A 22435-nucleotide genomic window follows, 5' to 3' on the forward strand; every position below is an offset into this window, starting at 1 on the left:
GCAATATGTTTTCCAAATCTATAACTATAATACTCAGTATTTGTCTGTCTAGACTGTTTTGGTCAGTTTAAGAGGCATGTCTGTTGGTGGGTTTATTTGGTGGGCGATGTTTAGCGCATGCGCAGGACTGGAGCAACTGATGTACGTGCGGCTGCCAACGATTGATGACAGCAGGGTGGGGTGGGTGGTGGTGAACAAAAACAGCGGAAGGTAAGGGAAGCCCAACAACAGTTACCCTGGTTGGAGAGATTGTTTCTGTGAGGGATGGCATAGGAAAGATGGAATGATATGGGAGGGATGGCATGGGAGGGTGGCTGAAATGATGGAATTGGTTAAGAGTGGTAAAATACTGGGGACAATTACTTGATACAACTTATTATTTGGAAGCTATCTTGGTGCTAAAAAATGAAGATTCGCTAGATTTGAATGAAAAAGTTTTAGAAAAGCTGTCAGATTAATTAAAAGAATACAGTGGTGTAGATTCCATAGACAAAGAAGGTGGTAACAGTCTATACACTCCAATGAGCATGCTGCTGCACAAACCTAGATTCGAGGAAGGAGCAGTTAGAATGTTGCCACGAAACTTGAATCCTAAACAAGGACTGTGGCATGGAACAAAATTGGTAGTTAGGAATAAAAACACTGCTGGAAAAACTCAGCAAGTCTGGCAGCATCTGTGGAGAGAGAAGCATAGTTAACGTTTCAGGTCAGTGACCCTCCTTCAGAACTGGCAGATATAAAGAATGTAAAAGATTTTAAGCAACTACCTTCCATGACAGAGCATCTGATATGTCTTTCTTTTTCCTCAACCGAGGATTCCCTCCCCACTGTGGTTGACAGGGCCCTCAACCGTGTCCGGCCCATTTCCGCACCTCTACCCGCACCCCTTCCCCTCCCTCCCAGAACTGCGACAGGGTTCCCCTTGTCCTCACTTTCCACCCCATCAGCTTCCATATCCAAAGGATCATCCTCTGCCATTTCCGCCACCTCCAGCATGATGCCACCACCAAAGGCATCTTCCCCTGTCAGCATTCCGAAGGGATTGTTCCCTCCGCGACACCCTGGTCCACTTCTCCATTACCCCCACCATCTCGTCCCCTTCCCATGGCAGTCGCAGGAGTTGTAATACCTGCCCATTTACCTCTTCTCTCCTCACTATCCAAGGCCCTAAACACTCCTTCAGGTGAAGCAGTGATTTACTTGTACTTCTTTCAATGTGGTATACTGTATTTGCTGCTCACAATGTGGTCTCCTCTACATTGGGGAGACCAAACGCAGACTGGATGACAGCTTTGCGGAACACCTCTGCTCAGTCCGAAAGCATGACCCCGTGCTTCCGGTTGCTGGCCATTTCAACACCCCCCCCCCCCCCCCCCCCACTCCCCCCTGCTCTCATGCTCACATCTCTGTCCTGGGATTGCTGCAGTGTTCCAGTGAACATCAACGCAAGCTCGAGGAACAGCATCTCATTTACCGATTAGGCACACTACAGCCTGCTGGACTGAACATTGAGTTCAATAATCTGAGCATGATGGGCCCCCTCTTTTACTTTTATGTTTAGTTATTTTTTTCTTTTTGTATTTATTTTATTTTACTTTGTTCAGTTTGTTTCTACACTGCCTACCCACTGTTTTAATTTTTTTCATGTTTGTGCTTGTGGCTGTTCAGTTTTCAGTCCGTTAACACCCTATCTGTACTAATGCTTTGTCTTTCAGCACACCATTAACATATTGTTTACCTTTGCTCCATGATCTTCTGGTCAGCTATTCTGTGACCTTGTCCTATCAACACCTCTTTTGTTATCTCTTGCCCCACCCCCGCTTTACTTGCTTAAAATCTTTTACATTTCTTATATCTGCCAGTTCTGAAGAAGGATCAATGACCTGAAACATTAACTCTGCTGCTCTCTCCACAGATGCTGCCAGACTTGCCGAGTTTTTCCAGCACTTTCTGTTTTTATTTCAAATTTCCAGCATCCGAATTGCTTTTATATTGGTAGTTAGGAAGCTGTTTTCATCTCCGATAGATGCTGAAACTATGACGGGCAGATTTCTTTGAATAATATCGAATCTTTTCAACTCAGGAGAAAATATTTCCCAATTAAACTTTCATATTCATATTCTATGACTATAAACCATTCACAAGACCAGAGTCTTGACAAAATTTGTATTTATATACCTAGGCTTGGACAGCTTTAGGTAGCTTTTTCCAGAGTGAGAAGTTTTGTCTTTGGTGAAAGAATAATTCGTAATTCTATATATAAAGAAGTACTGTTGCAATAAAAATACTAATTTGGCTGCAGGTATGTTTTTGGGCGTCTGCTAGTTATACATTATTTTTAGGAGAAAATCATGAACCAAGTGTATAGTTCAAGTTGGCGTATGTTATAGATACCAAGGTTTAACTTAATAGTTCAGATGAAAGGTCATCGATTTGAAACGTTAACTCTGCCTCTCTCTCCACAGATGCTTCCAGACTTGCTGAGTCTTTCCAGCATTTACTGTTTTTATTTAACTTAATAAATTGTGGTTACTGAAGGTTTTCACTACTAAATTGAAGAAAATGTGCACATTGTAAGATTTGCCCTTGAACCAGTTCTCAGCAGTTTCAATTCAACATGGATTAGTTATGTAAACATTCACAGCCATTGAGACAGATGTCTCATTTTTCTAGGGAATCTAGTCACAGCCGTGATTGTGAATTGAAATAACTGAAATATGAACCGACAGTTACTCATCCGTGCAGAGGAAGGAGGGGACATAATTGTGCCTAAAATAACCACAAAAAGGTAGTGCAGTAAGACTGAATCTCATAAATCAGTTGTTGTAAAAAGTAGTCAGCAATGACTCACCAAAATATTTTCTTCTCTACTCACCTCAGGGAATTCCCTGTATTTTTTTTTTATTCATTCATGGGATGTGGGTGCCGCTGGCTATGCCAGCATTTATTGCCCATCCCTAATTGCCCTTGAGAAGGTGGTGGTGAGCTTCCTTCTTGAACCATTGCAGTCCATGTGAGGTAGGTACACCCAGAGTGCTGTTAGGAAGGGAGTTCCAGGATTTTGACCCAGCAACAGTGAAGGAACGGCGATCTAATTTCAAGTCAGGATGGTGTGTGACTTGGAGAGGAACTTGCAGGTGGTGGTGTTCCCACGCATTTGTGGCCCTTGTCCTTCTGGTAGAGGTTGTGGGTTTGGAAGGTGCTGTCTAAGGAGCCTTGGTGCATTGCTGCAGTGCATCCTGTAGACGGTACACGCTGCTGCCGCTGTGCGTTGGTAGCGGAGAGAGTGAATGGCACCCCATCCACAAACAATGAAGCGGACTGCTTTTTCCTGGATGGTGTCGAGCTTCTTGAGTGTTGTTGGAGCAGCACCCATCCAGGCAAGCGGAGAGTATTCCATCACACTCCTGACATGTGCCTTGTACATGGTGGAAAGGCTTTGGGGAGTCAGGAGGTGAGTTACTCGCTGCAGGATTCCTAGTCTCTGACCTGCTCTTGTTGTAATGGTATTTATATGGCTACTGCAGTTCAGTTTCTGGTCAATGGTAGCCCCTAGGATGTTAGTGGGGGATTCAGCGATGGTAATGCCATTGAATGTCAAGGGGAGATGGTTAGATTCTCTCTTGTTGGAGATGGTCATTGCCTGGCACTTGTATGGCGCAAATGTTACTTGCCACTTATCAGCCCAAGCCTGGATATTGTCCAGGTCATGCTGCATTTCTGCACGGACTGCTTCAGTATCTGAGGAGTCGCGAATGGTGCTGAACATTATGCAATCATCAGCGAACATCCCCACTTCTGACCTTATGTTTTAAGGTTGGTCATTGATGAAGCAGCTGAAGATGGTTGGGCCTAGGACACTATCCTGAGGAACTCCTGCAGAATCTCCTGGAGCTCAGATGATTGACCTCCAACAACCATGACCATCTTCCTTTGTGCTAGGTATGACTCCAACCAGCCGTAGAGTTTTCCCCCTGATTCCCATTGACTTCAGTTTTGCTAGGGCTCCTTGATGCCATACTCGGTCAAATGCTGCCTTGATGTCAAGGGCAGTCACTCTCACCTCACCTCTTGAGTTCAGCTCTTTTGTCCATGTTTGAACCAAGGCTGTAATGAGGTCAGGAGCTGAGTGGTCCTGGCGGAACCCAAACTGAGTGTCACTGAGCAGGTTATTGCTAAACAAGTGCCATTTGATGGCACTCTTGATGACACCTTCCATCACTTTACTGATGATTGAGAGTAGACTGATGGGGCGGTACTTGGCCGGGTTGGACTTGTCTGTCTTTTTGTGTACATGACATACCTGGGCAATTTTCCACATTGCTGGATAGATGCCGTTGTAGCTATACTGGAACAGCTTGGCTGGGGCGCAGCAAGTTTTGGAGCACAGGTCGTCCGTACTATTGCCGGAGTATTGTCAGGGCCCATAGCCTTTGCAGTATCCAATGCATTCAGTCGTTTCTTGATATCACGCAGCATGAATCGAATTGGCTGAAGTCTGGCATATGTGATGCTGGGGACTTCAGGAGGAGGCCGAGATGGATCATCAACCCGGCACTTCTGGCTGAAGATTGTTGCAAATGCTTCAATCTTTTCTTTCACACTGATGTGCTGGGCTCCCTCATCACTGAGGATGGGGATATTTATGGAGCCACCTCCAGTTAGTTGTTCAATTGTCCACCACCATTCATGGCTGGATGTGGCAGGACTGCAGAGCTTAGATCTGATCAGTTGATTATGGGATCACTTAGCTCTGTCTATCGCATGCTGTTTACACAGTTTGGCATGCAAGTAGTCCTGTATTGTAGCTTCACCAAGTTGACACCTCATTTTGAGGTGTACCTGGTGCTGATCCTGGCATGCCTTCCTGCACTCTTCATTGAACCAGGGTTGGTCTCCTGGCTTGATGGTAATGGTAGAGTGGGGATATGCCGGGCCATGAGGTTACGGATTGTGGTTGAGTACAATTCTGCCGCTGCTGATGGCCCACAGTGCTTCATGGATACCCAGTTTTGCATTGCTAGATCTGTTCGAAATCTATTCCATTTAACACGGTGGTACTGCCACACAACACGATGGAGGGTATCCTCAATGTGAAGGCGGGACTTCGTCTCTACAAGGACTGCGGTGGTCACTCCTACCAATACTGTCATGGGCAGATGCATCGGCGGCAGGCAGATTGGTGAGGACGAGGTCAAGTATGTTTTTACCTCTTGTTGGTTCCCTCACCACCTGCTGCATACCCAGTCTAGCAGCTATGTCCTTTAGGACTCAGCCAGCTCGGTCAGTAGTGTTGCTACCGACCCACTGTTGGTGATGGACATTGAAGTCCTCCACCCAGAGTACATTCTGCGCTCTTGCTTGACTTGATGCCGTGAGACTTCATGGGTCTGGAGTCGATGGTGACTCCTAGAGCAATTCCCTCCCGACTGTATACCACTGTGCCGCCACCTTTGCTGGGTCTGTCCTGCTGGTGGGACAGGACGTACCTGGGGATGGTGATGGCAGTGTCTGGGACATTGTCTGTAAGGTATGATTCCATGAGTATGACTATATCAGGCTGTTGCTTGACTAGTCTGTGGGACAGCTCTCCCAACTTTGGCACAAACCCCATTTGCAGGGTCGACAGGGCTGGGTTTGCCACTGTTTCCGGTGCGTAGGTCGATGCTGGCTGGTCCGTTCGGTTTCATTCTTGTTTTATTGACTTTGTCGCGGTTAGATACAACTGAGTGGCTTGCTAGGCCATTCCAGAGGCCATGTAAGAGTTAACCACATTGTTGTGGGTCTGGAGTCACATGTAGGCCAGACCAGGTAAGGACAGCAGATTTCCTTCCCTAAAGGACATTAGTGAACCAGATGGGTTTTTGCAATAATCGACCATGGTTTCATGGCCATCATTATATTAGCTTTTAATTCCATATTTATTAATTGAATTCAAATTTCACCTTCTGCTGTGGTGGGATTTGAACCCATATCCCCAGAGCAATACCCTGAGCCTTTTGTGGTAGGTTTTGTGTTTGAGTTACATGGGTAAATATTCCCCTGCAGCAGATGAAGTTTGTTTTGGGAGAAGCTTGTGGTAAAATAATCGCGTGATTAAATTACCTTTTTGATTTTGAATTTTGTTCTTAATATGTCATGTAGAGAGCCTTACTGAGGAGAGCTCTATTAGCTTTAGCAGTCCACAAGGCTGGATTGCTAGATCGGAAGTAGGTCTGCGTGTTTTGGATCAATGGGAAAAGCTCTCGGAAATTAAGCAAAAAATCGATGTAGAAAATAAAATGACTATCCTTTTAATGTTATTTTTAAGAATATGGAAGGCAAGTATATCCCTATGATGAAAAGAATTTTTGAAACACAGCCACTTTATCATTTGCTTATGGAATCAACCAAATAACATTCCTCTGCTTCTACCTTCCATTTGTAAATAACAGCCTATGGCCCCTTTTCGGCTTCCTAATTAGCATTAGCCTTAATATCCTTCAGAATGTACATACACACTTTAAAATCCTGGCAAGGATATCTGTCACATGCCCCCTCTGAAATTGTACTGATATTCTCTGTGGGAGGAGGCTCCCAGTGAGTGACAAGGTCAGGGGTTATGGTGGCCCATTCAGCTATCAGAATGGGTCCATACGTAGAATGGTTCCAACTGAGAGATTGAGACTTCCATAGGTATTTATATTTGGTATGCATTTTTGTTCACTCAGGAGTTCCAGAACATATTTCTAGGCTCCTAACTGAATTTGTGAATTCCTTTGTTAAGGCATTTGCCAGGAACATTTTGTCCATGAGTTTGAAGGAAATAAGTAGTAGGTGAAAGCAGGAGTACAAAGTTTTGCCATCCATTATAGTGGTCTTTGTCAGACAGCCATTCAACTGCATATGTCTTTAACTTGACATTAAATTTGTCAGAGTTAGGTCTTGGGGCACTGGAATTCCTTATAGAATGAGAGAAATAGAGGAAAACAAGCCAGTCAGGACATGACTTATAAATTTTCAGACAGATTGCTTTCCGCATAGTCAGAATCATTTCAGGACCTCGCAGCTTCTTTGCTATGGTCCAGCATATTAGTTGTTGTGGGACCATATCAGTACAGCAAAACTGCAACTGCTCTTCATTATTTTTAAATATATATATAAATTCCACTCCGTTTCAGTATTCATGGGGCAATAATGTGCCCTGCAGGCTAATTCTGTGACTTGGACGTAGGATTATCGAATCCATTTTTATCCAGCTATTAAACAGAGAGTAGTAATAAATGTGAGCCGCATGGAAGATGGCAGGATCCCCAAAGACACATTGTACAGCGAGCTCGCCACTGGTATCAGACCCACCGGCCGTCCATGTCTCCGCTTGAAAGACGTCTGCAAACGCGACATGAAGTCCTGTGACATTGATCACAAGTCGTGGGAGTCAGTTGCCAGCGTTCACCAGAGCTGGCGGGCAGCCATAAAGGCGGGGCTAAAGTGTGGCGCGTCGAAGAGACTTGGCAGTTGGCAGGAAAAAAGACAGAGGCGCAAGGGGAGAGCCAACTGTGTAACAGCCCCGACAAACAAATTTTTCTGCAGCACCTGTGGAAGAGCCTGTCACTCTAGAATTGGCCTTTATAGCCACTCCAGGCGCTGCTCCACACACCACTGACCACCTCCACGCGCTTAACCATTGTCTCTCGAGATAAGGAGGCCAAAGAAGAGTAATAAATATAAACTGTACAAGAGGGGCTACCTAACATGCATTAGGATTTTCTTCAATGTAATTAACGAATGAACAGAATTAGATTCTATACCTTGGCTATCAGAAAGCATTAAATTAAGTGTCACAATGAACTGCTCAAGTTAAATGCTTGAGATCAATGGTGAAGGGCCAAGGCAATAGTGTTGGACAGGGCACCATCTGGAATGAAAGAAAAGGCAAGCTAAGTCGGAAAGGAATGAGTAGGCAATCCGGTAAAACATTCTGCTGAATGCAATGGCAAGACCTCATTTGAATTTTTTTTCTCCGTTTCCTATCTGGCAGCTGACCAAATTGACAGGCTCTCAGTTGGGAAGGCTTGCAGTAGACAGCCACAGCTGTCGGCAGGAGAAGCAGAGATCGGAGAGTGAGGGGTGGGGGATCAGATCAGTTAGGAGGGATCAGATCACCGCGGGAGGGGGAGGTGGGGTCGACATCGGATGCCGGGAGGGAGCCACATTGTGGCAGGGTTGCATGGGTTTTGGTGTGGGGGAAGCACTCCTGCTGAAGTGATTTATGACTTTCACCCCATATAGGAATTAAACCAAATCAAGCGTACATCCCTATGAGTTTCCTTTTAATTAAGTTCAAATTAAACAGATTCCTGCAGACACTTGTTTGGGTCTGAAGAACTGAACTAGTCTTCCCTCAAAGAAAGAAAACTAACAAGAGAATATTGCTATCTTTCAAATGGCCTATTTTTAATAATTATAGCTAAGTCATAAATATCCCAGATATTATAAGGGTCTGGGAACTCTCTTCAATAAATATCTCCCCACTTAGAGACGCAGAGAGGGAGTTCTTGTAGTTGTATACAGAATGCTACATGCAACGATTTATTAACTTTTATATATTTATGAAAGAATTGAACATGCAATACACTTTTAAGTGGCTAAGCATACTACAATATCAAAGATTACCAAGATATAAAACATCATCTTATTTCTAAAATAGAATCCAAAAGTTCAACCGTGACAATGTTGCAGCAAAGTATCTTAGAATACCCATCAAAATTCAAAGTAAACTGTTACCTTAAATTCCCCAAGTAAGCCTCCTGCTTAACAAGACAAAATGCTCTTGGTTCAGAGCAGGGTTCGCTGTGGCACAGTGGTTAGCACCGCAGCCTCACAGCTCCAGCGACCTGGGTTTGGTTTGCAAGTTTTCCGTGACCGCGTGGGTTTCCACCGGGTGCTCCGGTTTCCTCCCATTGTAAATTGCCCCTAATGTAGGTAGGTGGTAGGAGAATATTGGGGATGTGGTGGGGAATATGGGATTAATGTAGGATTAGTGTAAATGGGTGGTTGTTGGTTGGCACAGACTCGGTGGGCCGAAGGGCCTGTTTCAGTGCTGCATCTCTCTGACTCTGAGTTCTCTTGTCATGCAGTCAGTCATTCTTACCATAGATTGAGAAGCATTGATGAGGAATTCAGTACTTCTGGTTTTTCGATCCAAAACACTCTCATTTATACTGTTTCTAATCGATCATCTCATCTTTTGGAATGTAGGTGTTACCTTTCTGTGTGTTTTTCCAGCTTTTGTTATCGGTATATGGTGCTATCATTCCGACTTAATTTATTTGCTGAGCATTCCCTTCTCCTTGAAGTTCTGAGCTTTTATCTGATCAAAATGTTTGTAGTTGGGTTTACATGGCATCTGTTTTTGTAAGTACCATTCCATTTTGTGATTCATCTGTAATTGTCCTTTTATGATACCTTTTACCGTCCTCTTAAGTCAGTCTGTCTATATCACTAACACCATCAAGTAATTAAGTTTATAGTTATCAATGCGGACCTCGTATAGCATGTCTCGGTGTGTTTCATCTTCTAATTCCATTGTAACAGAGATCTTGGAATGGATTTTTTAATTTAAAAGGTGTTTCTGCTTCACATTCTATTGTAACAGGGATGTTGATGGATTTTTAACTCTGTCCTTCAAAGAGGATTTCAATGAGTCTTGAAAACTGACCATTTGTTCAATCTTTAATTCTAAAAGGTATAATGTATTAATTATATCACTCTGCTTCTCTGGCCCATAAGCAGTGCTGCAATATGACTTAACTGCAGCAGTTTTTTTTACTCATTCAGTCTTGGGATATGAGCGTCACTGGCGAGGCTAGCATTTGTTGCCCATCCCTTATTGCCCTTGAGAAGTTGGTGCCGTTAGCAGCTGCAGTCAATCGGGTGTAGGTACGCCCACTGTGCAGTTAGGGAGGGAGTTCCAGGATTTTGAACTAGTGAAGGTGAAGGAACAGATATAGTTCCAAGTCCGGATGATGTTTGCCTTGGAAGGGAACTTGTAGATGGTGGTGCTCTCATGTACCTGTAGCCTTGTTCTTTTGGGTGGTGGAAATCATGGGTTTGGAAAGAGCCTTGGGGCATTACCGCAGTGCATCTTTTAGATGGTACATACTGCTGCCATTGTGTGCCAGGTGGATGGGGTGCCAATCAGTGGGCTTTATCTTGGTTGGTGTTGAGCTTCTTGAGTGTTCTCGGAGCTGCACTCATCCAGGCAAGTGGAGAGTATCCCATCACACTCCTGACTTGTACCTTGCAGGCAGTGGACAGACTTTGGGGAGTCAGTAGATGAGACACTCATTGTAGAATTCCCAATCTCTGACCTCCTCTTGTAGTCATAGTATTTATACAGCTGTCTCAAAATATGATGGTGTAAGTTCAGAGCAGTTCAGTTACTTTTACATGTTGCAAGTGTTTTAAAACATAAAAATAGAGTTACTGGTGACAGAATTAAGGTCCCAGGGTGGCTGTGTAATGGTTTAAAATACATCTGTGAGAGGTAGAGTTGTTATTTCTCACCAAAATATTGACTTAGAATGCTCCCATGATAAAGAAAAGTGGGTTTAAGCAACACTGTGCATCTTTTGTAAATATTCGAGGGTAATCCCTACTGGATTTGTGCTCCAAGAGACAATGGCAAGAACAAAATATAGCTCTTTTTAAAATAAGTAATGATTTGGAGCTTGATGGTAAATAAGCTCTGAAATCCAGGCAAAATCCAATGTTAAATGCTAGGAATCAGCGCATCCCCACATAATACAAGTGAAATCCAATTACCCAGTTATGTTGCCGTATGTCATGTTATGAAATATCTCAAGCCTCTTCAGTCTTAAATAGCTCACATTTTTGCTGCAAGTTATTGTTGGCATCTCTTGGCATTTTAAAAATAGTTTCAAGACATTGTGCTTCATGGAAACTTGAAGCACAATTTAACAATTTTTTATCACTTGGTCTAACAGAGGTTGACACATAGCAATTGGTTGTTTGTATTAAAGGTTGATAAATAAAATTAAACAGTCCCTTTAGAGAGTTATTTGCAAGAGTAATTCCTGCTTGAACAGAGGATCGAACTTGGGATTATTCCAGTCTGTGGAGTTCCACTGCTAATTACTGTCATAGCTGAGCCATTGAGGACCAAGAGTAACCCTTTTTATTGGACATAAGAGTAATTACTGTATTACAACATTATTGAAAGCAGTAATAATATTTGAAATAAAACCTTGTGTTTCGGGTTGTTTCTTTTCAAAATAAGATTAACTCATGGACTACAAATTTGCTTGCAGAAAAATAAAACCACTGAAGACAATTTCAAACTGAAAAATATGTGCTATCAATTTACAACTTATTGCGAAAAAATATTAATTGTTGAAATTTATTGCATTTTTGCGAAGAGAAAATTACCCTAAAATATCTCTAGTTCGAAAGTTAATATAATTTCGAGGACTAAAATAAGAAAAGTCAGTAGTTCATTTTAGGAACAGATGCTGGATATTGAAAGGTGAATAAAGGCTCACTTTTGATTCAGACAACAATTTATTATTAAACTTTCTTGTATTTGTGAAACAAAAATTATAACGCATTAAAAATACAAATCTTGGTGAAAAAATTGAAACTTAAAACATGAAAATTCCAAATGTTTGACTACAACTAAAATGAGATTTCAAATTGGAACACAAGACTAGACTGAAATTAGGATTGCATTTCTTATAGAGACTTAAGTTCAAAATAAGAGACAAGTCTAAAAGAAACTGGTTACTGCCTTGAGGAACAAAGCAGTAACCTGTGGAGGTGGTTCTGTTTGGGTGAGGTTATCTGGACTCTATTGTATTTTGATTATTTAGGTTAAATATTTTCTGTAATTAAACAAACTCAAATCCTGGCAATGTACCCCTTTCCTATAAATAATGAACAGCTTTTATCATAAAAGCAACCTTGTTTCTCCAATTTACTTCCTTTTAAGCTGCTTCTTTTGCCGACCGTGTCTTATTCTGGAATATTTTACTTAATTTGCCATTCATCCCTTTATGAGCTTTGTCTGATCACGGGACCATCACAACCAAGGCCCGATGTTGCTTCCATTGATGACCATGTAGTGTTCCAATGTGGATCGCAGGATGTTGGTCAAGAGAAGAACGCTAGGGCATTTCTACTATCTATCACATTGTAACGAACTTGTTTTAACACTGTCTCGAAAGAGACCAGCACTCTCAGCACATAGATCCCATCTGGTCCTTCCTAGTACTGCACCACTTGGTGATTTAGTTTGCTGAGTTATTGGTGACGAGCCATGGAAAATATCTTGAATGTTTTCTGCTTTCCTAATGTTGCACGTTTTATTATCTCTCAAAGTTTGTGACCAAACAGTGAGTAGTGATTTTATTCAAAAGTAGACTTGGGCTGAATTTTCAAAAAGTGCACGGGGCACGCGTGAGACATGTGCCGCAGAGCCGCTGCGATATTTTGCGCGATGGCACAATAGCATGGCCGTGGCGGGGATGCTGCGGGGGAGTGTGGTGTGCGCACCCCGAGGCCTTGCCGCCACCAATAAAATGCAGTGGAGCCTTCCTGACGTCAAGACCCGTGACCGGGCTGTCCTGGAAGTATTATCTGGGCACCCCCCCCCCCCCCCCCCCCCCCCGCCTCCCTGTCATGAACCCCGATGTCAAGGGGCTGATAAAATTCAGCCCCTTATGTCAGAACCAGTAAGCAGTTCAAGAAAACTTTCTCCTATTAATCTTCATTATAGCAAGTTTAGTGAGGCAGGTGGCAGTTGATCAAATTCGACTTGCAACTTTGGGATTAGTGTTTTATTTTGAAGACATTCTGCATTCAGTTTAAGTATTAACATCTGTGCTCCCCATCTTTCAGGTTTCAGGGTTGTTATCGAAATGTAATCTTCAAAATGCAGAAGTTGCTGGAAATACACAGCAGATCCATTAGTATCTGAAAGGATTGCATCTATTTAATTTCAGTATTTGCAATGTTTTCCATTATATATTTTGGATGAGATGGCACCAGTTTTTGTGGTGCTAATGCATCAGTCTGATATTTTAGAATCCCATGAATTCTTTATTTTTCACTGGCTTTATTCAGTCGTGTTTCTGCTGTGTTCCATCCATGACTGTCTGTATTGTAAAATGAGCATATAAAAAATTAGCAGATCTCCCATGTCATTAATTACAATATGTAGATAGGTCGACTAGAGGGGAGACTATGTTGGACTTGGGGCTTGGCAACGAAGCAGGCCAGGTGGCAGATCTATCGGTGGGAGTGCATTTCGGTGATAGTGATCACAACTCCCTGACCTTTACTATAGTCATGGAGAGGGACAGGAGCAGACGGGATGGGAAAATATTTAATTGGGGGAGGGGGAATTACAATGCTATTAGGCAGGAACTGGGGAGCATAAATTGGGAACAGATGTTCTCAGGGAAATGCACGACAGAAATGTGGAGGTTGTTTAGGGAGCACTTGCTGCGACTGCTGGATAGGTTTGTCCCGATGAGGCAGGGAAGGGATGGTAGGGTGAAGGAACCTTGGATGACAAGAGATGTGGAACAGCTAGTCAAGAGGAAGAAGGAAGCTTACTTAAGATTGAGAAAGCAAGGATCAGACAGGGCTCTAGAGGGTTACAAGGTAGCCAGGAAGGAACTGAAGAATGGACTTAGAGCTTGAAGGGGACATGAAAAAGTCTTGGCGGGTAGGATTAAGGAAAATCCCAAGGCATTCTACACTTATGTGAGGAACAAGAGGATGGCCAGAGTGAGGGTAGGGCCGATCAGGGATAGTGGAGGGAACTTGTGCCTGGAGTCGGAGGAGGTAGGGGAGGTCCTAAATAAATACTTTGCTTCAGTATTCACTAGTGAGAGGGACCTGGTCGTTTGTGAGGACAGCGTGGAACAGGCTGACATGCTCGAACAGGTTGAGGTTAAGAGGGAGGATGTGCTGGAAATTTTGAATGATATGAGGACAGATAAGTCCCCGGGGCCAGATGGGATATACCCAAGGATATTACGGGAAGCGAGGGAAGAGATTGCTGTGCTTTTGACAATGATCTTTGCGTCTTCACTGTCCACTGGAGTAGTACCAGATGATTGGAGGGTGGCAAATGTTATTCCCTTGTTCAAGAAAGGGAGTAGGGATAACCCTGGGAATTATAGACCAGTCAGTCTTAGATCGGTAGTGGGCAAATTATTGGAGAGGATTCAGAGAGACAGGATTTATGATTATTTGGAAAAGCATGGTTTGATTAGAGACAGTCAGCATGGCTTTGTAAGGGGCAGGTCATGCCTCACAAGCCTTATTGAATTCTTTGAAGATGTGACAAAACACATTGATGAAGGAAGAGCAGTGGATGTGGTGTATATGGATTTTAGCAAGGCGTTTTGATAAGGTTTCCCATGGTAGGCTCATTCAGAAAGTAAGGAGGCATGGGATTCAGGGAAAGTTGGCTGTCTGGATACAAAATTGGCTGGCCCATAGAAGTCAGAGGGTGGTAGTAGATGGAAAGTATTCAGCATGGAGCTCGGTGACCAGTGGTGTTCCACAAGGATCTGTTCTGGGACCTCTGCTCTTTGTGATTTTTATAAATGACTTGGATGAGGAAGCGGAAGGCTGGGTTAGCAAGTTTGCCGATGACACGAAGGTTGCTGGAGTTGTGGATAGTGTGGAAGGCTGTTGTAGGTTGCAACGGGACATTGACAGGATGCAGAGCTGGGCTGAGAAGTGGCAGATGGAGTTCAACCTGGAAAAGTGTGAAGTGATTCATTTTGGAAGGTCGAATTTGAATGCAGAATACATGCTTAAAGACAGGATTCTTGGTAGTGTGGAGGAACAGAGGGATCTTGGGGTCCATGTCCATAGATCGCTCAGAGTTGCCACCCAAGTTGATAGGGTTGTTAAGAAGGCGTATGGTGTGTTGGCTTTCGTTAACAGGGGGATTGAGTTTGAGTGGTGAGGTTATGCTGCAGCTCTATAAGGCCCTGGTTCGACCACACTTGGAATATTGTGTTCAGTTCTGGTCGCCTCATTATAGGAAGGATGTGGAAGCTTTAGAGAGGGTGCAGAGGAGATTTACCAGGATGCTGCCTGGACTGGAGGGCATTTCTTATGAAGAAAGGTTGAGGGAGCTAGGGCTTTTCTCATTGGAGCGAAGAAGGATGAGAGGTGAATTGATAGAGGGGTACAAGATGATGAGAGGCATAGATAGAGTGGATAGCTGGAGGCTTTTTCCCAGGGTGGAAAGGGCTATCACCAGGGGGCATAATTTTAAGCTGATTGGAGGAAGGTTTCAGGGAGATGTCAGAGGTAGGTTCTTTACACAGAGAGTGGTGGGTGCGTGGAATGCGCTGCCAGCGGTGGTAGTAGAAGCAGATACATTAGGGGCATTTAAGCGACTCTTGGATAGATACATGAATGATTGTAGAATGAGAAGAGTAGGTAGGTAGTTTGATCTTAGAGTAGGTTAAAGGTTCGGCACAACATCGTGGGCCGAAGGGCCTGTACTGTGCTGTACTGTTCTATGTTCTAAGCTGTTTTGTAAGGGCAGGATTATTATACCATATAATGAAGCGATCAGCTGTTTTATAAGGGTAGGATTATAATGTATTCTGTTAAGGTGGGATTTTGTCCCTTTTTCAGGTCACCTTCTGTCAATTAGAAATTATTGTTTACAGATTGGGAAGTGCTTGTAAATTTAAGGCTTCAAGTCAATGGCTGCCTCTCTCTCTCTCTATTCTTGAAACACTTTTTTATCTGGTGTGTGATTGAAGGGCTGGATACCAGAATGCTCCTTCAGATTGTCAAAGTGTCAAAGGTGGTGTTTGCTTACTAGTTTCATTTTGTTTTAGACAGGAGGCGCCATCTCCATGGAATATGAAACAAAAAGGGTGGCATCGGAGCGGGTGGCAACACAAAGCACCCTTTCCGTGATAGGGGAATGTATTGATCAGTTTGCCCCAGGATGTACAGGAATGCAGAAGATACTCAATGCTCGTTGCCCATTGGTGCGGTTTTCCCATCAGCCTTCAGGATTTCAGTGTGACCTCACTGCCAATAATAGGTGAGGAACACCAAAATCAATTTATTATCATGTAACTGTTACTGTGCACGAAAGAAAATGAGCTTCCAAAATAACCCCTGCTCAAGATGAGTCATTAGGAACTGACACTATTCGAGACTCTCAATTGTCATAGAGTTATACAGCACAGAAACAGGCCCTTTGGCCCATCGTGTACATGCTGGCCATCAAGCACCTAACTATTCAAATCCCATTTTCCAGCACTTGGCCCGTAGCCTTGTATGCTATGGTGTTTCAAGTGCTCATCTAAATACTACTTAAATGTTGTGAGGATTCCTGCCTCTCCCACCTCTTCAGGCAGTGTGTTCCAGATTCCAACCACCCTCTGGGTGAAATTTATTTTCCTCAAATCCCCTCTAAACCTCCAGCCCCTTACCTTAAATCCATGCCCCCTGGTTATTGACACCTCTGCTAAGGGAAAAAGTTTCTTCCTATCTAACCTATCAATGCCCCTCATAATTTTGTATACCTCAATCATGTCCCCCCTCAGACTTCCCTTGTGTCACAGTGTTGGTTGACATGATCATTGCAAACGGATCATTATGGTGTCCATTCTGAAGGATATATTTGGACCTTGGATGTGAATCTGAATAGAGTAAGAAAGGGATTTTATTTTTTAAAGATTACTTTTGTGCAACTGCTCTTACTTTTCAGTGTAGCACATGAATTCTCATTACCTCAGAGGTGAGGTTGCTACAACTGAGTCGGGGCCTTGGTCTTCGCTTCTTGTTAGCCTCGGAGTCAAATGTTGTGAGTTCAAGCCACGCTCCAGAGACTTGAGCACATAATCTCAAATCGGAGGCCACTGTATGCTCTCTCAAGTAGTTGTGAAAGATTCCATGGCTTCATGGTCATCTGTTCATGTTAGCATGTCTTTGGCTTAATCTATAACATGTTCGCATTCCATGCAGATCAAGAAAGTGCAATTTTTAAAACTGAAGATATGGATAGGGTTTCATTAACTTGTCAGAATTTAAAAAGTACAGTTGATAATTGAAGTTGAGGATTTACATGTTAATCTTTAATTCAGTTTTAAAAAATCTGCTTATTGATCTTTTTACTTTTGTTATAGAATTGCTATGAGAAGCACAGAGCTCCTTTATATTTATTCCAATATTGATCCTCGGGTACGGGCCCTGGTGTTTGGTGTTCGGTGCTGGGCTCGTGTTCAGGGGATCACCAGCAGTATTCCCGGAACCTGGATCACTAACTTCTCCTTGACCATGATGGTTCTTTTCCTGCTGCAGAAGAGAAATCCGCCAATCATACCAACTCTAGACCAGCTCAAAGATCTGGCAGGTAATGCAGGCCAAAGAGATATCAGTATCCTTTACACTTCACTATTTCAGAACAGCATGCGACGGTCACATAACAACTTAGTGTCATAAATTGCTACAGCACCAAAGGAGGACATTTGCCCCATCATGCCTGTGACACTTCTCTGAAAGAGCTATCCACTCAGTCCCATCCCCCTACTCTTTACCTGTACACACTCAAAGGTTCCTTCTTCAAATATTTATATGCTTCTTAAAAGCTATTATGGTTTCTGTTTCCACCACTGTTTCTGTAAAGGCAATCCATGTCATAAAAAATCTATGCACATAAGTAAAAATTTGTCTAACTGCCTCCTTTATGCCTTTAACTAACTACCGACCACTGAAAATAGTTTTTCTTTATTTACCATATCAAATTTTTTATCGTTTTGAACACCTCAGCATGCCCTAATGAAAAGAGTTCCAGTTTCTTTAGCTTAGTTTTGCCTCATAACTAATGCCTCCCAGTCCTGTTTTTTAAAATATTAATTTTTGAGGTATGGGTGTATTACCCAGGCCTGGTTGCTCTTGAGAAATTGCTGTTGGGCCACCTTCTTAAACAACTGCAGTCCATGCAGTGAAGGTACTTCCACAGTGCTGTTCGGTAAGGAGTTCTAGGATTTTGACCCAGTGCTGATGAAGGAACAGCCTTGCATGTCCAAGTCGGGACGTTGTGAATTTGAAAGTGATGGTGTTCCCATGTACTTGCTGCCCCTCTCCTTTTACACGGTGAAGGTCACAGGTTTGGAGTTGCTGCTGAAGAAACCTTGGATTGTTTCTGCAGTGTATCCTGCAAATAATACACATTGCAGACATCAGCAGTGGAGGAAGTGGATGTTAAAGCTCATAGATGGACTGGTGATTAAGCAGACAGCTTTGTCCTGAGTGGTGGTGTCGAGTTCATTGTTGCATCTACACCCATCTAGGTAAGGGGGAATATTCCATCACACTCCTGCCTTGTACTTGGCAGGTGTTTTAAAGGCTTTGGCAAGTCAGGAGGTGAACCACTTGCTGCAGAATACCCAGCCTCTGACCTGCTCTGGTAGCAGTGGCGTTTGTGACTCGTCCAGTTAAGTTTCTGGTCCCCCCCCCCACACACACACAATGGTGGTGGGGGAACTCGGTGATAGTAATTCCATTTAATGCCAAGAGGAGGTGATTCTGCTCTCCTGCTAAAGATGGTCATTGCCTGCCACTTGGCCACTTGTTTGAGTGAAGCAGATGTTACTTGCCACTTAGCCAAAGTCCAGATGTTATCCAGATCTTGCAGCATGTGGGCATTGACTGCTTTATCGGAGGAATTGCGAATGGAGCTAAACACTGATCAATCATCAGTGAAGATTCTCAGTTCTGACCTTCTGATGGAGCATGATGCAGCTGAAGGTGATTAGGTCTATGACGCTGCCTTGAGGAACTCATGCAGTGATGTCCTGAGGCTGAGACAGTTGCCAACAGCACAGTCATCTTCCTTTTCATCTTCCCTTTTCCTATGTGTGACTCTAGTCACTGGTGAGTTTTCCCCCTGATCCCCATTGTCCTCCGTTTTATTCGGGCTCCTTTGTGTCACACTTGGTCGAATGCTGCCTTTGATAGGGGCAGAAACTCTTGCCTTCCCTCCGGAATTAAATTCTTGAACCCTTTTTAGACCAAGGCTGAAATGAGCTCTGGAGCTGAATGGTTATGGTGGAACCCAAACTGAGCAGATGTGAACAGGTTATTGTTTTTTTTTATTTGTTGGATGTGGGCATCTCTGGCTAGGCCAGCATTTATTGTCCATCCCTAATTGCCTTGAAGTGAGTGGCTTGCTAGGCCATTTCAGAGGGCTTTTTAGGAGTCAACCACATTGCTGTGGGTCTAGTCTCGCATGCAGGCCAGACCAGGTAAGGACGGCAGATTTCCTTCCCTAAAGGACATTAGTGAACCAGATGGGTTTCTACAACAATTGACAATGGTTTCATGGTCACCATTAGACCAGCTTTTGAATTACAGATTTATTAATTGAATTCAAATTTCACCATCTGCCATGGTGGGATTCGATGTCCCCAGAGCATTAGCCTGGGCTCTGGATTACTAGTCCAGTGACGTTACCACTACGCCACTCCCTCCCCATTAAAGGTCCATGTGACCTTTCATCAGAACTGACCTGAAAAGTTAACTCTGTTTTTCTCTCTACAGATGCTGCCTGACCTGCTGAGTATTTCCTGCATTTTTTGTTTTTGTTTCAGATTTCCAGCATCTGTGGTATTTTGCTTTTGCAAATAGGAGTTGTCTGTCCTTTTTTTCTTTCTCTTTGCATATATGTGAGAGAATCTAAAATAAGGGTACTTCATTGTTTCTTTATATATTTTTCAGCATTCACTAGATAACTGTTCGATATGGTCTGTTACTGTTTGGTTTTTATTTTGCTGCAAACGCCGTTGAAGTTTTTTTTTCATGCCAAATCTGATTTAAACTATGTAGCTAGTGGTGCATGACTGGGATGAGCTAATGTTTTCATGACTTTGTCTTACATGCCCTCTGTTAATTTAAGGCAATTATCTATGTCCCAAGTGCAGGTAAGAACTGTAATTGGTTCTATAATGGCAGGGAAAAAAAAGTCCAAAAACTTTGCTGGAAATCTGTCTGCATTTCCAGGCACACCAGCTGAGGATTGCATATTACCACTGGGTTATATTTATCCACAATAAATCACCTATGGTTATTGCAGTCAAGTTTATCATTCAGGGGGCAGTTCTTTGCTAGTAGACAGCAGAAACCCAATGTGAGATTTTAATGGCATATTGACTTTACCCAGGGAATCTTTCTTTTTTGTAGCAGTGCGTGGTTTAAAGAAAGAACAAAGAACAAAGATAATTACAGCACAGGAACAGGCCCTTCGGCCCTCCAAGCCTGCGCCGATCCAGATCCTCTCTCTAAACATGTCGCCTATTTTCTAAGCTTCTGTATCTCTTTTCTTCCTGCCCATTCATGTATCTGTCCAGATACATCTTAAAAGACTCCATCGTGCCCGCATCTACCACCTCCGCTGGCAATGCGTTCCAGGTGCCCACCACCCTCTGCGTAAAGAACTTTCCACGCATATCCCCCCTAAACTTTTCCCCTTTCACTTTGAACTCGTGTCCTCTAGTAATTGAAACCCCCACTCTGGGAAAAAGCTTCTTGCTATCCACCCTGTCTATACCTCTCATGATTTTGTACACCTCAATCAGGTCCTCCCTCAACCTCCGTCTTTCTAATGAAAATAATCCTAATCTACTCAACCTCTCTTCATAGCTAGCGCCCTCCATACCAGGCAACATCCTGGTGAACCTCCTCTGCACCCTCTCCAAAGCATCCACATCCTTTTGATAATGTGGCGACCAGAACTGTACGCAGTATTCCAAATGTGGCCGAACCAAAGTCCTATACAACTGTAACATGACCTGCCAACTCTTGTACTCAATGCCCCGTCCGATGAAGGAAAGCATGCCGTATGCCTTCTTGACCACTCTATTTACCTGCGTTGCCACCTTCAGGGAACAGTGGACCTGAACACCCAAATCTCTCTGGACATCAATTTTCCCCAGGACTTTTCCATTTACTGTATAGTTCACTCTTGAATTGGATCTTCCAAAATGCATCACCTCGCATTTGCCCTGATTGAACTCCATCTGCCATTTCTCTGCCCAACTCTCCAATCTATCTATATTCTGCTGTATTCTCTGACAGTCCCCTTCACTATCTGCTACTCCACCAATCTTAGTGTCGTCTGCAAATTTGCTAATCAGTCCACCTATACTTTCCTCCAAATCATTAATGTATATCACAATGCACTAATCCATTGCTATTTCTTTTTAATGTATATGGGGAATTGTAGAATTTACAGCCCAGGAGGCTATTCAGTCCATCATGCCTGTGCTAATATTGCAATTTTAACTGGAGCTGCTGACTGTAATCATGTTTCCTGCCCTCTCCTAATATCCTTTTATACTAGGAACATTGATAATACTGATTTGTTCTTTTTCAGAAGCAGAAGATAAATATGTTATTGAAAGTCATGACTGCACATTTGTTTCTAATAACAAAATAAAGCCTTCCCAAAATACAGAGACACTAGGTAAGCAAGAAGACGTAGAGTTGACCGAAGAAAATAATGTGAAATGCTAGTTTACAAATGACATAATTTTCTATTTGGATTTCTCTACAGAGGAACTCTTACAAGAATTCTTTGAATTTTATGGCACTTTTGCTTTCAATCGAATGTCCATCAATATCAGAAAGGTTAGTATGTTGTAAACTTTGAATTTTTTATAATTTTTTGCTTTTTCTAATGTTAAAATCCTTGTGCTCTAGTTTTGTTCAAACATTATTTGACATTAAGAATGCAAGAAATAGGGGGCAGGAGTAGACCATACGGCCCCTTGTGCCTGCTCTGTCATTCAGTAAGATCATGGCTGATGTGATCTTGGCCTTAACTCCACTTTCCTGCCTGTTCCCCATAAGCCTTGACTCTCCTATAGTTCAAAAATCTGTCTAGCTCAGCCTTGAATGTATTCAATGACTAAGCTTCCACAGCTGTCTGGGTTAGCGAATTCCTAAGATGAACAATCCTCAGAGAAACAATTCCTCTTCATCTCCATCATAAAAGGAGGGCCCTTATTTTGAAATTGTGCCCCCTAGTTCAAGTTCTTTCCCACCCGCAATAGGAAACATTCTCTCAGCATCTAACTTGACAAGCCCTCTCAGAATCTTTTATGTTTCAATAAGATCACCTGTCATTCTTCTAAACTCCAATGAGTATAGGCCCAACCTGCTCAATCTTTCCTCATAAGACAACCCCTTCATCCCAGCTGTCAGCCTAGTGAACCTTCTCTGAACTGCTTCCAATGCAAGTATCTCCTTCCTTAAATAAGGAGATCAAAACTGTACACTGTATTCTAGGTGTGGACTCATCAATGCCCTGTACAGTTGCAGCATGACTTTCCTACTTTTGTATACAATCCTCCTTGCGATAAAGGCCAGCAGTCCATTTGCC

General features: G+C 43.1%; 1 protein-coding gene across 1 annotated transcript in view; it reads left to right on the forward strand.

Moving 5' to 3' along the window:
• mtpap (mitochondrial poly(A) polymerase) overlaps positions 1–22435 on the forward strand; it is a 53416-nt gene that overhangs the window by 24957 nt on the left and 6024 nt on the right. The window contains exons 5-8 of the mRNA XM_068014280.1: positions 15879–16090; positions 17181–17407; positions 21428–21517; positions 21608–21681. Coding sequence (XP_067870381.1) covers positions 15879–16090; positions 17181–17407; positions 21428–21517; positions 21608–21681 — 603 coding nt within the window. The remainder of the gene's footprint in view (positions 1–15878; positions 16091–17180; positions 17408–21427; positions 21518–21607; positions 21682–22435) is intronic.

Source organism: Heterodontus francisci, chromosome 2, assembly GCF_036365525.1.
Source record: "Heterodontus francisci isolate sHetFra1 chromosome 2, sHetFra1.hap1, whole genome shotgun sequence".
NCBI lineage: Eukaryota > Metazoa > Chordata > Chondrichthyes > Heterodontiformes > Heterodontidae > Heterodontus > Heterodontus francisci.